This window comes from Pistacia vera, unplaced genomic scaffold (genome assembly GCF_008641045.1).
Source record: "Pistacia vera cultivar Batoury unplaced genomic scaffold, PisVer_v2 Contig213, whole genome shotgun sequence".
NCBI classification, from domain to species: Eukaryota; Viridiplantae; Streptophyta; class Magnoliopsida; order Sapindales; family Anacardiaceae; genus Pistacia; species Pistacia vera.
This window is the reverse complement of record NW_022196017.1, coordinates 1,209,888-1,226,711: the sequence shown is the minus strand read 5'-3', so window position 1 is coordinate 1,226,711 and position 16,824 is coordinate 1,209,888. Positions and strand designations below refer to the sequence as shown.

Genomic DNA, 16,824 nt, shown 5'->3' with positions numbered 1-16,824 from the left:
ACACCAGGACAAATGTGTGGTCTCTACTTCATATCTGTTAATTCCCCACTAACACAATTAAGTGATTTCATAAACACACACACACAGAGATTTGATCGCACCTTGGGACATCAATTCTTAACCTCAAGCTTCTTTAATCTCACATTTAATTATTATAGGATAGATGTATTTATAATCTGTAGCTTGATACTTATCTCATTGACAAATTATATTATATAGTTTTTGTCCTTTATGTTATTTTATATATGTGGGTTTCAAAGATGCATATTTACAATATAAAACTAGCAAAAAGAGCAAGATCCTAAATGTGATCTCACAACACACTTAAGCCGTGGAAATTTTATATAATCAACTAGCTAGCAAGCACAACCATATATTAATATATTATTGGATTATTGGAGTTTCCGTATTATGTTATATTATTGGGGACAATCTTTTTTCTAGATTATTGGATCCAATAGTTTATATCGATATAATGTTACCATGGTATTCTAGGTAGACTTTGAAATCCCTATCCTCAAATTAAGGGTTCATACACATGTAATGTTACGTCAATACTGTAAATGGGTCTTACAGTTTTCATCTTAATTATGTTATGAGGGTAACCTCTCGTCTAAATCATTTACTGTCATCAAAGACAAACATAAATTAACATATTATTGGGTTATTGAAGTCTCCATATTATGTTATATTTCCTAGATTATGTTATACAAGTAATCTCTCATTTAAGTTATTGAATTTAAGAGGTTATACGCCGGTAACGTTACTCTTCATCTTCATATTATGTTATATTATCAAAGTAATCTCTCGTCTAAATCATTGAATTCAATAATTCACAAGAGTATGCGCGTATTATAGGTGGCCCTTGTGTAATAAACAGTAGGACCAGAGGATACCTAATAAAGCCATGGTTTGCCCTACATAAAAATTATGTGGGATGATAATTTAAAGAGGGAAAGCGACAAGCACTAGAAATCAGTGTTTCAATAAGATAAAAGAGTTAATTCCTTGGGGTTCTCATTCATAGATTGATGGCTATGTATCAATAAAACACTTGGCCTTTTAATTATCCAACTAACTTTATGATGCTCTTTCAATTTAATTGTTTTATCTCCTCATTGTGACAAATATACATGATTCTAATTTCATGAACACACTCGAGAATCTCTTATCTTATTCTACCTAATGCCTCATGCCCTTGTGTCTTGGATTATGCTTCTTGCTTCTATGAATTTATACCAATTTATTCATAGTTTTAAAGTAAAACGATTACTTTAATAATATCATCCAACTCCTATTTCAATCCCCTTGTTTGTTTTTATTTGAAAATCAATCACTACCCGTTTGACCCCAAATGGGGTTGTTACATTGTATTCCATCTATAGACATAAACAAAACAAAAAGAAGAAGAAAAATTGGAGAGGTGAAGGTGAAAAACCATTAAATTACATTATAATATTATTATTTACAATCTCTTTTGGGACCCATCTCTTCAAATATCTTCCTTCTAATGAAATCTAAAATTGAAAATTGAGTCTAAAAAAAGACTAAAACGTTTGAATCATTCGAAATGTATACATAATTATATCGTTGACACCTACACCATTTCATTTTCTTTTCCGTTTCCGTTTCCGTTTCCGTTTCCGTTTCCGTTTCCGTTTCCGTTTACTTCTACTTCTACTCCTCTAACAATCTCGATTGCCCCACTATTTTTCTTCTTCCCAATACCAAATTTTGCAAGGAACTCCACACCCCAATCCCAAATATGCAACACAACATATGTACCAATTCCACCAATCAACCCATAAGCAATTGAATAGGTCAAAGGCATCAACATCAATGTTATAAAAGCAGGGATAGCTTGCCTCATATCATTCCATTCAATCTCCACCACTGATCTCATCATCAACACTCCCACCAATATCAACGGTGGTCCTACCGCCCATGCCGGTATTGATGCCAACAACGGTGTAAAAAAGAATGCTAGAAAGAAATATACTGCCACTATTAACGCAGTCAACCCTGTTCGTCCACCTTCTCTGATCCCAGTTGACGATTCAATAAATGTCGTTACAGGTGATGTGCCGAGAAGTGCCCCTACGACAATTGACATGGCATCTGACATGAAAGCGAAATATTGACCCTCAAAATCACCATTTTGATCAGTAAATCCGGCAAATCTAGCCATTGAATATAATGTCCCTGTTGTATCCAATATGTCAACATACAAAAACGTGACTAAAGCCTCCCAAAAATAGCCTTTGCCTATGCTTTTAAAACTTAGTGCCCCAGCTGTACTTTGAATTACATGTATATCAACTACTTTCTTGAAGTACTCATGGGCAATATTTCCAGCCTGTGTGTTAGGAAACGCCGTTACTTCTGTGTTACGGAACCAAGAAACCCCCGTTACAAAAATTATCCCGTAGATCATTGCCCCTTTAATATTTTTCACTAAACAATAAGCAATTATAACAAACCCAACAATGCCAAGCCACAATGTGGGGCTTTCCATTCTGTCCCGGAGGCATAAAATGTCGCCGGAAACTGACCCGCCTTGCATTAAACTGACAGTGCCGTTAGCTGCCGTTATAACGGGAGCCACTGCAGCTCTAGCGGATCTGGGGCAGGCTCCAAGAGTCACCAAAGTTGATGAACTGTACCCGACTAACCCGATTCCTTGGTTATTCTGTAACCCGATAAACGCAAGGAATAGCCCGATGCCGGCTGAGGAACTGATCCGAACCGGTTTTGGAACCAGTTTAGCAAGTTTGGCTCTGAACCCAATTGCAGAAATGAACAAAAAGATTAAACCTTCTATAAAAACAGCTGCTAAGGCACTTTTGTAAGGAACATTACCAGAACCGTGAAACCCGACAACCGTATAAGCAAAATAAGCGTTGGTGCCCATACCTGGAGCCAAGGCCAGTGGCAAATTTGCAAAGGCGCCCATTATTAAACACCCAATAAGAGAAGAAGCCACGGTGGCTACAATAAGATCTTTACGTACTTTATCTAAACATGAAGAGTAACCGGGGTTAACCGGGTTGAACTTGCATGAATCATCGGGTTGAACGACCCGGAGAGAGGACCCGGTGCAGTTGGAGACAGCGATGGAAGGGTCTGAACAAAGCGGTACACAATCAGCAACGGTACAGGTTCCTCCAGAGTCGGCGAGAATGGAAGCATTGACGGCTAAAATGTAAGCCATCGTAAGAAACGTGGCGGTGCCGGCTCGTAACTCGGTGGTGAAAGTAGAGTTGCGTTCATTGAGTTTGAACCGCTTCCCGACTCGACTCTTGGCTACAAAAGCGTTGAGACGTGTTAAAGGCTTCGGCTTTTGTTGGGGCAAGGAGTTACTCTCCATGATAAAGCCACTGAACCAAAACACGTTCAAGCCAGTAGAGAAAACCAAGTTTGGTTTTCTATATACGTATATATTTACCAAGAGAATTAGAGAACCAGAGATATTTATATATATACTTGTATTTATATATAAATATATAAAGAGAGAGTGAGTGATTAGTGGGCAAAGTTTGATTTGTAACTGAAAGGAAAGGAAAGAAGGATAGATTCTCAGGAAAGGTTGGTTTTTCTATTGGAGAAAGTATATAGACTATAGAGAGGTGTCAAATGGGTAATATCGGTTTCTCAGCAGTGTGAAAACTGAGCCTTATTTTGCAACTGATTTTCTTTATTTGCGCTGTCATGTTAGGTATACGTAAGAAATTCATACATTTTTTTCATTACTATGCGTGATGGAGATGATGACAAATGGATATTGACACTTATAAAACATATTAATTTCTTATGTTCGAAAAATTACCCATATAATTATCATATTTTCTTCCCTCAAATCTCTTGTATACATTCAAAGTTTGGACTGTGTTAGTGTTAAAGTCTTACAAGAACACTCTTTATCACTCAAAGACACATTTTCAGGATAAAATTGTACAGACACTAGGTCCCAAAACGAATAGTGTCTTTGAGAATCCATCTACCATGTGTCTAGATACGACGTCCATCAACATACCTCAATCAGTAGCAATGATATTTTGAGTGGCATGCAACCACCCCATATAATTATCATATTTTCTTCCCTCAAATCTCTTGTATACATACAAAATTTGGACTGTGTTGGTGTTAAAGTCTTACAAGAACACTCTCACTACCCAAAAACACATTTCCAGGACAAAACTGTATAGGCACTAAGTCCCAAAACGGATAGTATCTCTAAGAATCCATCTACCATGTGTCTGGATACAACGTCTATCAACAGACTTTAATCAGTAGTAATGATGTTGTGAGTGGCATGCAACCGCCCCATATAAGGGGCTTTTTTTGTTTTTTTTTTTTTTTGGCGGGGGGTTTAAAATGGGTGGGTGGTTGTGAAATGCAATGGAGAAGTGTGGTGGTGGGTTGATACAAGTTGCAATCGGGGTTGCCAAATTAGAAAGCAAAGCCAATGGAGAAGAAATTGTCAAATATAAGAGAGTAATGGCTAGAGTTGACTTCCTCGAACTAAATTTTATGTTAAACAGTCTGCGGCTTTGGTTCAACAGTTTGATTTGGCTACCACTCGCAATGATCTTGTCACCCATGTGTTTGCTTATTTGGTTCATATTATAATAATACCGTAACGTTCCCATTTATAAAATGACAAAATTTCATAACAATTTGGCCTATGAAATTATGTAGAGAATTTTCTAATGATACAACTCAGAACATCTTATCTGGCTAATTAGTAACTAGAATTTTGGAAAACCCTTATCTGTCAAACTTGGAAATGCCAGCTTTTAAGGTCAAAGGGAATCCCCCACATCATGGATCTAATACTAGTAGATTCCACCTTATTTTTTTATCAACTTGAAGCCATTATTCAAAACACTCAGTTGCAGTATTGCTTTAGTTGATCTACCAATTCTAAACGGTCAACTACAAAATCGTAATTTGCTTGTCTTTCTGTTTCCACTACATGAAAGAACAAAATATGATAAATGAATCCCAAGAGATTAGTTTGGCGATCAAGGAGGTTTGCTCTCTTTTTTGAGTTCAGGGTTCAAAACTTTGAGTCACCTATCATTCCACAATAACATTGTGGTTTACCTGGTCCTTTGGGTTTGTATGATGTTCAATGGACTCAGGGATTAATTTAAGGTACGTGCAAACTGACTTGGATACCCCGGTCACCAAAAATAAAAAGCAAAAAATGATAAATGAGGTTTATAATAAATCACAATTTCTTTCACATACTACTAAAAGAATATCAGTTTTAGTTTCAAGGTATAAAGCCAAAAGCAAATCCGAGTAGGTAATAGTTCCAAAACATTGAACCATTCGGATCATAATCTCAAAAAGGACAATATCTACTTGGCTGAATCCAAAATTTGACAATTGCTTTATCCACATACAAACTTAACATATCTAAAATCCAAAAGCTATTAAATTTGACTGAACCAAAGGGGTGGCCAACTTCTCAAGAGTGTCTTCAAGTAGACATTGTACTCTTTATAGTAATGAATGCTTCATCTACTTCCATGGACAAGAAGGACAAGGAGTGAATGGAGAAGCTCGTAATGGCTTCAAATTTTCCCCAACACTCAGACCAAACCAGGAGTGGGTCAACTCTTCATGAGTAGTTGTTCTCTAGTTCCTGAATCTTATACCCACTTCATCAGAGCTATAATTGAGGAACTCCGTTAATTAAAATAATCTGAAACATATAATAACTCTTCTTTTGTGTTTGGTTAGGCAAGAAAATTAATAAAATTTGATTTGGGGTGGCAGCACTAATGACTAATTAACCTAGCTTTGTCATCTTTTCAAATGAAAGAATTATAGAATTAATATCTTCAAGCATGACTTGCCCCTTTACTTGAAGACATTATGTTACCACTAATTTTGAGATTGTTGAAGAAGCTAGAGTTTAATTAATTGTGTCAAAATTTTCTTTTAGGTGATTGAGACAAGCACCAAGTTATAATAACTTTTTTATGGGTAATTGGATTTGGTATAAAGCAGTAATTTTTATTTTATTTTATTTTTTCTTCATCTTTTAAAAGGCATGCAAACCCTTAACAATTAAGTAAGAAAGTATGATCAAACTTATCCAAAGTAATAATCTTAAGGAAAATGACTGGAAGTATGAACCCAATTCAGAAATTTATATGAATAATAGATGGAATAGATATTAAATCAAGTATTAAAGGGGTAGCCCAGTGGTAAGGGCGAACTAAAGGGGGTTACAAATGGGTAGAATCCACAGTCTCAAGTTCGATTTGCTCATGATATATCTGAACCGCCATGACAGTGGATTGTTTTAAGATAACTCTCCGTGAGAATTAGTATAAGTGTGCGTAAGCTCTCTCGGACAATTATTAAAAAAAAAAGTGTTAAAAATTTAGGAAAAAGATAAAGGGTTGTTTGCAGGGACATTGATTTTGGCTCATGGGTGATGATATCTCCTAATGACACTAGCCTTAATTGCTTTAATTATAATGTTGAAAATAAAAATAAAAAAATTCCTTAATCATATGATCAAATTGAGGTGCTTTAATTGACTAGATTTAGAAATGGGTGGGGGGGGGTTTATAATTAATAATTAATGTAAACAAATAGTACTTGGTTCTTGAAACAATTCTTATTCCTTAATCATAAGGGTCTCACTGAATCCCTACTAACTTTAGACAGAAAGCCAAAGAGAATTCAGTTCAAATGATGACACAATTAGGGCAGAACAAAACACCATAATAATAATAAATTAATGTAAAATTATGAAAGGGTCCACATGATTTATCTTCTCCAACAACTTTGAATGGTCATTGAGTAATGAAAGAAGAGCATTTTTTATTTGCATTATTATTTATGTGTTCCAAAGCAATTGCCTTCCCTTAGTGAAAGATGATGTGAAGTTCGTCTAAGTATAAGTTGCTTCAATCTGTTTCTCATTATTGCATTAATTTTTCTTGGTTTTGCCTTCAGGGCATCCAAAATATCCAATCTTATCCTCTTATCCTCTTTCTTTCTTTTTTTTTTTTTTTTTTTTGGTTCGTTCGTTGAAGGCTTGACAGGCATCATGTGAATTTTTCTCACTTTTTTTACATCCTTTTCCCTTCAAAGTGCTTCTGCACCTAAATTTCCCCTTCTACTGTGACTGTAGTGGACTTTGCAGAAAGTTGAAAGCCTATTGGTTATCATCAAAGTAAAAGTTGATAGTAACCTATGATAAAAGGGAATTGAAATTATAAAAAGCTGTAGTTATAGATGATTTACATATTCGACCTGTTTTGCTGCTACAAATTTCTTTCAACTTTAACTTTGAGTAACTGGTTTAGGAAAGAAAAAAAAAAAAGTCTGCAAAAACTATGAACATGTGCAAAAACCAGAAGTGGGAATCTGTTGCTTGAAAGAGGCATCAAAATGGACATTATAGGCATTAATGAAGAAGTCTATACAATCTTAAATCACTTAAAAGAAGGAGGGGAGACCCCACAAAGCAAGAGCAGTTTGTTCAAAGCCAAGTGGCCAACTTTGATGGAGAAGTTTTTAATTATATTGGGTATGATGTGCAAAGAAAAAGAGAAAGAGGAAAATGCAAATAATATAAAAATACAGTATAAGAATGGTAGTTATCAAGAACATAACAAGATGGGATACTTTGCATTATGAGATTAGGAAGTCATATCAAGATTTATAAGTTTGAGGGCCTCAATGATGCTTAACAAGTGGAAACTGTTCTGGGTAGGAGACAATCTCTTTCTCTTTTGTGAATAGGACATTGGAGAACATTTTTTCTTGTTTATTATCACATGGTGTAATATTTAACATTATTTGGACATGTGGGTCTTCATTTCGTGCAAAACTTTCAACAAAAATTGATCCTCACCCGAATCATACCCAGCAAAAAATATTAATAAACAATCAAGATAATAGAATAATAAGACTGAAAATGATAAAAAAAATCCACTAGAGATACTGAATAAGAGATAGGGACAACTTGAAACCTTTATCTATTAAATCCATCTCCCCATTTCATTCATGATTTTTTTTTTTTTTGTTTACTTTTAGGCTGTTTTTTGATCCAATACAATTATGGAATTATAAACTAATCAAAGTTGCTTTTAATTTACCACTCTATGCAGAAAATTCACATAACCAATCCATCCGCAAGAAAGGCGTCCAATTCATTCATATACTACAAGATGATAGAATCTGAATTAAATAAGAAAAAGGAATCATACCCAAATTTGCTCAAGGTGCAAATGCTAAACTGCCAGCACAATATAGCAGTAAAATATTTTTCTATATGATCATCACTACTATATCTTCTGTGACATTAATATTCTCGCGTGGCCAAGTGCACAATGACACAAGATAAGTAAGCGTCGTAAAGTTCATGTGTGCATGTTAGAGTGAGTTGATATAATAGAAATATTCAACATGGAGAGATATCTTCCAAATTAGACTCGGGAGTATCAAAATGTTGCCAACATGTTGTTAGAGAAAGAACGGTCATAAAACAAAAATATGCTCCACCCTTGTGCTTTGTCATGTGATAGTGTCATGCATGAAGGAGAAAAAAAAAAATATGCTCATATTGGATGCCACGCCAGCTATTGGACAAGGAATATAAATTTTATATAACAAACAATTAGTCTATGGTCAATGGTATATCAAAGACTTCTAAGTAATCTGAAGACTAACATTAAGGCATCAAACCCACCAAAATAGAATAAATTTCAGTGCCTTATATATGCATATTGTTATTCAAATTCAAGAATTTATGGAAAATCCAATAGCCTAATCAAGTATGGCATTATTGAACACCCTACTTTTATCACTAGTTGGTTTCCCATTCAATAAAAGATTCTTGACCTTGAGTATGGCAAACTATTTCAATTTGAGATTCTCAAAAGTCTGCTAAATTTATGTGGAACATGCATTCACTATATGAAGTGGATCTGGTTTTGTATAGTTCATAAGGAAGCTCTGACTCAAATTTTAATCAAGCCCAAGAAGAAATTGATACCGGATCTAGATCAAAAATTCATTCATTACTAGTCCATTTCATGTTAGTGCATCTCAATTTAAAATCCAAAAGCAGCAACAGGACTGGGCCTTTTCTGACTACGTTTTCAAATTCTTAACCCAAAATGCTTAAGCCTTGCAACTCTAACATGCTAGAAGGCTAGAAGGTTTATAGAAACCAATCTCTAATGTTACTTCGCTCTTCCTTCAGCTAGACAGTTTTAGATACTTCAAATTCTTCCTCATAAAACTATGGTACCAATTAGATTCTCCTAGATTAAGCTAGGCAAAAATGACAGCAATACTTCTCTATCAATAAAGATCACCAATTATCAGAGAACCACATATTCACACTGCATATCCTTTATTAGAAATTACATAACATTGTTAAATCAACAATATGCAAAACTGCCAACGGTTTTAGGTGGAAATAGTGTTCTTTTGAGTGCCAAATGGAGCCCTTATAGATCCAACTAGAGGTGTCAAATGGACCCATTTGACCGGTTACAATATGAACATGTTATTCAAGAGAAAACTTACAAAGTGAGAACACAAAAGGAGCATGTAGATGGCGGTGGCGCTAGAGCTGGTGCTGATGCTGGTGCTGCTCACTCTTGCCATGTGCAAACAATGTCCTCCAGAGCTGGTCTGATATCCTGTTTCAACATCATTTGGTATTCCATAGTATCACCACCGGACTTCTTAATCTCTACCAAATGAAATGATGGACTTGCCTCAAATATTTCCACATCAATGGACAATATCCCCATTCTACCTTTTTGTGATCTCTCTAATTTCAAGAGTCCTCCATCCTTCTTCTTTACCTTAAGCCTCAAATCCGTGGCGATGTCCTCCAGTTTAGATATGATAGCAGAGGCAGAATGCATGGATGTGAATTTTACTTCTTCCTTTTGGTCATTTCCAACAAATAAGCCAGATAAATCAAAACCAGTTGAAAGTGAGATGATATGAAAAGCATTCAAATTAGCAGGTTTGTCTGGCTCTTTCTGTGCTTGAAGAGGATCAATATTTTTGGTAGAATCAGAAGCTGCAACATCATCTAGAGGAAACAGTTCCTTAACTTCTGTTTTGTTTTTAGGAGGTTTTGATACTAGTCCTTTTCTAAACCAAGGATTTTCCATTATTTCTGCAATGGAAATCCGAGTCTTTGGGTTAGGATCTAGGATTCTTGACAGCAGTCTGCGTGCTTGAGATGAAAAACAACTCGGAAACTTATACTCTGCCTTGGCTATTTTTCTGTAAAGGGCCATTAGATTTGAATCGTCGAATGGGAGATAACCAGCTAGTAGGACATATAATATCACCCCGCAAGACCAGATATCAGCTTTGATTCCATCATAGCCTTTTCTACAGATCACTTCAGGAGCTACATAGGCAGGGGTTCCGCAGGTTGTGTGAAGTAATCCGTCTTGACGCTTAGATTCAGCTAGTGCACTCAACCCAAAATCTGAAACCTTTAGAATTCCATTGTCATCCAGCAGTAAATTTTCTGGTTTTAAATCACGGTGGTAAACACCTCTGCTGTGACAAAAATCAACAGAACTGATTAACTGTTGAAAATACTTCCTTGCCTCATCTTCCCTCAGCCTTCCTTTAGCTACCTTGCTGAAGAGCTCACCGCCTTTGGCATATTCCATGACAAAGTAAATCTTGGTTTTGCTGGCCATTACCTCATAAAGCTGCATGACATTTGGATGTTGAACCAGTTTCATAATAGATACTTCTCGCTTAGTTTGTTCAATCATCCCTACTTTCAGAACCTTCTCTTTGTCAATTGCTTTAATGGCCACACTCTGACCAGTGTTAAGATTCCTCCCATAGTACACCTTACCAAAGTTTCCTTGGCCTAACAATCTCCCCACCTCAAACTTTTCCCTCAACACCTTCATTTTTACTTTTCAACTTTAATAATGAATTGATTCCTAGAACACTATTTCTATTATGAATCTCCTGCTCATGTAATCAGTTGTTATACAATGTGCAGCAGTCTTCAGAGTAGAACTCAGCCGTCATCGCAAAAGTTGTCCTTCAGCACAACAGAAGTTCCATGTGAGGTTACATCGTCTGTTGGGACCCAGAGGTCAAATGTGCTCTGTTTTAAGCATACAAACCCATCACAGATGAATAAGGGTAACTCCAAAGATGGAACCTCGTACGGTTGTGAAAAGAATTTGTCAGCAGTCAAGCACATCTTTCTGCATTCCCTGGGATTGTACTTTGATCCTACATGAAAATGATGAAGAACAAAGCAGGACAGGGACTATATCAGCAAGCATATAATAGAAAAATCTTATTAAACAAATAATGTAATCCAATTCATGCTTGTAAGGTGCAAATGAATATGGGCATTATCACCTAGAATAAACAATGATAAAGGATAGACACTGCCAATCACTGGCATGCCAAATCCAAAAAAGCGCACTGGAAGCTTGCGGCACCATTTGCCAACCAACCATAAAAATATTGCATCACAAGGCTCATTTATAAAATCAGATTTAGTTTTTCTATAAACCTGAAAAACAATAAGAAATGCTCAAATGCAAAACACATTCAGACATAAAAGAACTCTTTAAACAATACATAGGCCATTTCTATAAAAGAAAAGAACAGATGCTCAATGATCTCTCAAAATTAACACATGTACTGATGTACATATGGGCTCCTGAAATTAAGTTTACTGTCAATTCAATTTCAGCCTTTCAGAATCTTTCTTCCTAAATCTGAAACCTTTACATACTCAGCCACCCCTTGAGATAATGTACATATATCTTGCCTCAACACTGAAAAAGCCCTCTTTCGTTCTATTTATCTACGTTGTTTTAATCCCATTTAACAATAAATCATGGACACAAACACATTCATCTCAAAAGCCATGACCTGAAAAATAATATAAAGATACAAACTTTACAAGATGAGATCAAAAATTACGAAACACAATCCCAGAAACAAAAGTTAAATCACAAGATCAGAACCCAAAACACGGCCACATCTTAAGATAATTAATAGCTTAGATTCATCCATGCAATAAATCCGTACGTGAAAATAATGTAACAAAAGGAACCGGACGAAGAAAGAGTTAGAAAGAAGGGAAAAATTAATACCTTGTGTATCAAAGCATAACGCAGAAGTTTGTCAAGAGATGATGGTATATGTATAGTTGGCTTTATTTAGATGTAGAAGGAGAAAAGTGATCTGTCTGGTTGCTTTTTTGGAGCTTTTTCTGTTGTCATAATGACATGCAAGCTGTACAGTCACTCAGTTTCCACCAATGACGGGTTAGATGAAAGGGTATTTTGGTAATTTTATTATATTTCATTTTCACCCTGATAAAACTTCATTCTATATTTGCATTAAGTATAATTAACCGTAGAAATTGGGTTCGGTTAGACGATACAAATTGGGTTTTTTGTTCCTATAAAAGTAAAGCAATATTTGGTGTCATCTCATAGTCATCACCACATATAATATAATTTTTAGAAAAAACCTTCCCTTAATTGGAACAAATCATGAATCTAGAAACTTTGAATGTGATTATACCCTATATTTCAATATATTCTATCGATGATTCCCAGATATATTTCAGTTTATTGAAGATAAAAAAATCACAAGATTCCCAGCGACCAACTTCAGCAGCTCGCTGGTTTGGCTGCATTATGTCACTTGTCACAGGGCTCGAACAAATCATGAATATTCTTCTAACTTTAGAACTACCAAGATTAAAATATTCATTTTTCTTTTGTTTATTTGGTTTAATATTCATAAATGACTAAAATATGCAAACCAAATCCAATTCACAAACAAAATGGTAGGTTTACAACTTTGATTATTCGACCTAAAACAAGAGATGAACAGAATGAGTGCCTACGACACCTGCACACGCGTTCGACACGCTATGTAATTGGCCGGCGCACCATGATTGACTGGTTGTACATGCGTCTTGCGTAAATAAGTTCTCTAACCTATGAGTAATGCTACACTTACACTATTTTGTAAACATCATGATGTGGCATATGCTACAACCACACAAATTCTATTATAATATTAAAAATTAAAAATAATTAAAAATTTGTGTGATTGTGACATATGCCACATCATGATGTAATGAAAATCGTGTAAAAGAATGATGTAAATGTAGCATTACTCCTAACCTATAAGGGATTAGATTGGTGACTCATGAAGGAAAGATAACCAGAAGAAGGTCAATGATTTGAACTCAAATCCCATTCCAAAGTCCCGAAAAAATGATATGTAAATGAAAAATCAAGAGCCGTAAAAGGAGAGCTAATAATACATGAAACTCAATCTAGCAGAAAATGATTAACCCAATTTCTGGATTTAGTATCTAATATTTTTAGCAACCTCAAAGAAATGAGCAACATTCTCTTCAGGTGTACCTACTTTAATGCCATGGCCTAGATTTAGAATATGTTTCCCTCTGCCTGCCTTCCTCACTGTATCATTTATCCGATTGGTGATGAACTCTTTAGAACCAAAAAGAGCACCAGGATCAACATTTCCTTGAACTGCCACATCAGCTCCCAAACGCCTTCGACCTTCAGCCATGTCAACTGTCCAATCTAAGCTAACCACATCTACACCCGTCAAAGCTAGCCTTTCAAGCAAGCCACCCGATCCACTAGCATAAAGGATTAGAGGTAGATCCGGATGAGTTTGTTTGACAGTGTCTACAATTTGCTTCAAGTATGGCAGACTAAACTCTTCAAAATCTACTGGGCTAAGCTCTGTGGCCCAAGAGTCAAATATTTGAACAGCTTGAGCTCCATTGTCAGCTTGGTACTGTACATACTTTGCCATGGAGGTTGCGAATTTCTGAAGCAATGCATGAAGGACCTGAAGGAGAAACTAGAGTTACTGAAAGTATATTTACTACATGGCCTACACTAGTATGAACTGAAAGTATATTAGTACATGGCCTACACTAAATAAAATAGAGTTACTGAAAGTATATTTACAGTGTAACCAGGCATAAGAAAGTCGAACAAACACTAATATGCTATGATATTGAACCTTGGAAATCCCAGAAAAGGAGAGTTGGTATAGAAGTACCTTGGGTTGAGAGAAAGCTAGTCGTTTTATTTTGCTGAAGTGCTTCGATGAACCACCTTCAACCACATACGATGCCAAGGTGAAAGGAGCCCCAACAAAACCCAGAACAGCTGCTTCATTATTTACCTGGGAAATTAAAAGTACAGTTGAACTTACAAATACTGAATGTATAAACAAAATTTGATACACTGGGACCGTTTCACCTTCTATTAAAGATCAAGATATATATAAAGAACAAATCTGTAGACAAAGATATATAATGATAATGACCATAAACATGAAAATGAACAATACTAGGAAGCCTATCATAGCATACTCACACTATTTTGATTCAGTTAACTTATTGCATTTACTTTCAACTAAATTAAGCCATGATCCCAGCTAATAAACAAAACGAAGGTTAACTTCTTTTTTTTTTAATATGTAATTTTCCAAGTTTTATTCAGGCATTGACTTTATCAAATTTTTTGTTCATTTAATTTAACCTTAAGATGACACAACTTAGAGGCTTTTTTTATAAGAGGAAAAATTTAACAAAATGAGCACAGTTTAATCCAAAACTAAATAAAATGATAAGCACACAAGACATTTGTAAGAGGAACTTGAGAAATTAACATGAAGTCAAACCTCTTCTCGCAAGATTGTCAATGCTTTCCCAACATAAGGAACTGACTCCTTGGGATCAAATTCTCTCACTTGGTCAACGTCAGCATCTGTGCACATAGGATCGAATATTACAGGACCCTTACCTTTCACAATGTCAAAAGGTATATTCATCCCAGAAAGAGGGGTTAAAATGTCTGAGAATAATATGACCTGTCAAAACAATTAAGGCAAAGACATTTAAGAAGAGATATCAGGCAATTAAAACAAAAGTCTACAATTATGTGAAAGATTCCTGTCCAAATAAAAGAACTTGGAAGGCAGATTGTTGACAAGCCCATACTGCATAAAAGTGGTGTTTTACAGATAATATTTCCAAATTTGAAACAACTTCGAACAAAGTGCTAGGCACACAAAATTACAATAGTAAGAATGCATAATAACAAGCTCCAATGATTAAGAATGGCCTTACCCCATCAGGCTTAAAAACATTCCATGGCTGCAGAGAAATTTCTACTACGAGATCAACGTTTTCTGATCGTTCACGAAATGAAGGATACTTCTCACAGATGATTTGGTAACTCTGTCATTAAGGGGAAAACAAAGAAATACTTAATAATGATCCAAATTAAGTGCAATACAAATTCATATCCTTGAAGAAGAGTATCAAAATCAAAGAGGAAAAGAGTTAATCTAAGGAAGCAGGACAGGATGCCTAGAAGTATTAAGAAAATAAAAGATGAAAATAAAGCCCTTTACTTGTATAAAAGAAGCTTCAAAAGTAGTAAAGCAAACAATCTTACAAGCACCAGAAACAAATTTTTATGCATTTATAGTTTCAAACATAAGAAGAATACAAAATCTAATATGCAAAAAAGGTCATATTGATCATATAGGCCACTCATCAATCCAAGTAAGTTCCAATAAGCTCAGTTTCAGAAGCAGTTTTCATTCCTAGTCACACGCATTCAGGTGCAATAAAGATGGTTTTACACTAGTTTTTAAGACCTTATCTTAAAACATTTCAACTGATGTCAATCAATTGCATTGACATTTTCATAAAATTTCTTTTATCTCTTGCTTTTCAACCAAAAACAGTATTAAAGTTTTATATCAAACGAGCCTTAAAATAATTATAAGAAGAACAGGCCCAAAAATGAATTCAGAAGCTGAAAAGTCTATAATTTATAATAACAGTGAAACAGTTGAAGCATAGACCTACTTTCATGTACCTCCCTGCTTGCCGCATAAGCCAGACTGGGGGTCTTTCAACATCCTCTCCTCTCACAGCCTTAAGCAAAAGGGGTTCAGCAACAGATACAGCTTTTGGTTCAACAACAGTCCCTGGATTCCCAATCTTAGTTATAACAGCTTCAAACTCATCATCTCTTAACATTTATGATAATGCTAAATATATAATCCATAAACCCTCTATTTACAATCAACAACAAATCTCCAAAGTAATCAATGCAAAAGCTTTCCCTAACAGATTGAATTCAATTATTAATACCAACTTATGTCATAATCAACACAATCAAGCTGAAAAATGAAGCACAGACTTGACATCACTTTCCGTTCGGAGCAAATTCTCTAACAATTCAATTCAAATTGTAAAATACAAACTTATACTATAATCAACACAAGCTCATCTTAATGTCTAAAACAAACGAGTTTCAAACAAGTAAAATAAACTATCAAATTCAAGATTGCTTTGTGTTTGGCAGCCGAGAAAATGTAGGAAAAACAAGCAAAAATTACCTCCGACGGCGCAGCGGACGAATCGAGATCTAGAATTGAAGGTGGCCGAAGATTTCGTTGGAGAAAGTAAAATGGAAGTCGAAGTGCAAGAGCAAGACATTGTCTGGATTGGCGTTGATTAATTTTTTTTTTTTTTTTAAAGAAAAAATTAGTCCAGTTTCCTACATATGTAAACTGGAAGTTCGTGAACTGCACCTGAAAATTTCCCGAGAGATAGAAAGATAAGGAAAAATGTCCACCTGGCACCCTCTTTTCACACGTCAGCTAACTTTGACTTTGAGTCTTTGACTTGTATTATCCAGTTTTCTTTTTTATTTGATTCATCATCATCAACGGAGAACAAGCTGT

General features: G+C 35.3%; 3 protein-coding genes across 3 annotated transcripts; all 3 read right to left on the bottom strand.

The window, feature by feature from the left end:
• Positions 1–1,430: 1,430 nt before the first annotated feature.
• Positions 1,431–3,647, bottom strand: LOC116129770 (adenine/guanine permease AZG1). The gene has a single exon (XM_031415507.1). It carries the CDS (start codon positions 3,365–3,367, stop codon positions 1,598–1,600), a length of 1,770 nt encoding a protein of 589 aa, XP_031271367.1. The 5' UTR covers positions 3,368–3,647; the 3' UTR covers positions 1,431–1,597.
• A 5,712-nt stretch (positions 3,648–9,359) lies between these two features.
• LOC116129679 (CBL-interacting protein kinase 18-like) lies at positions 9,360–12,263 on the bottom strand. The gene is made up of 2 exons (XM_031415402.1): positions 12,150–12,263; positions 9,360–11,271 (listed from the first exon to the last, which is right to left on the bottom strand). The coding sequence occupies exon 2, from the start codon at positions 10,935–10,937 to the stop codon at positions 9,636–9,638; it is 1,302 nt and encodes a 433-aa protein (XP_031271262.1). The 5' UTR covers positions 10,938–11,271; positions 12,150–12,263; the 3' UTR covers positions 9,360–9,635.
• Positions 12,264–13,295: 1,032 nt separating this feature from the next.
• Positions 13,296–16,663, bottom strand: LOC116129680 (uroporphyrinogen decarboxylase). Its single transcript, XM_031415403.1, has 6 exons — positions 16,477–16,663; positions 15,941–16,062; positions 15,191–15,301; positions 14,743–14,931; positions 14,116–14,241; positions 13,296–13,899 (listed from the first exon to the last, which is right to left on the bottom strand). Exons 1-6 carry the CDS (start codon positions 16,574–16,576, stop codon positions 13,384–13,386), a joined length of 1,164 nt encoding a protein of 387 aa, XP_031271263.1. The 5' UTR covers positions 16,577–16,663; the 3' UTR covers positions 13,296–13,383.
• Positions 16,664–16,824: the final 161 nt, after the last annotated feature.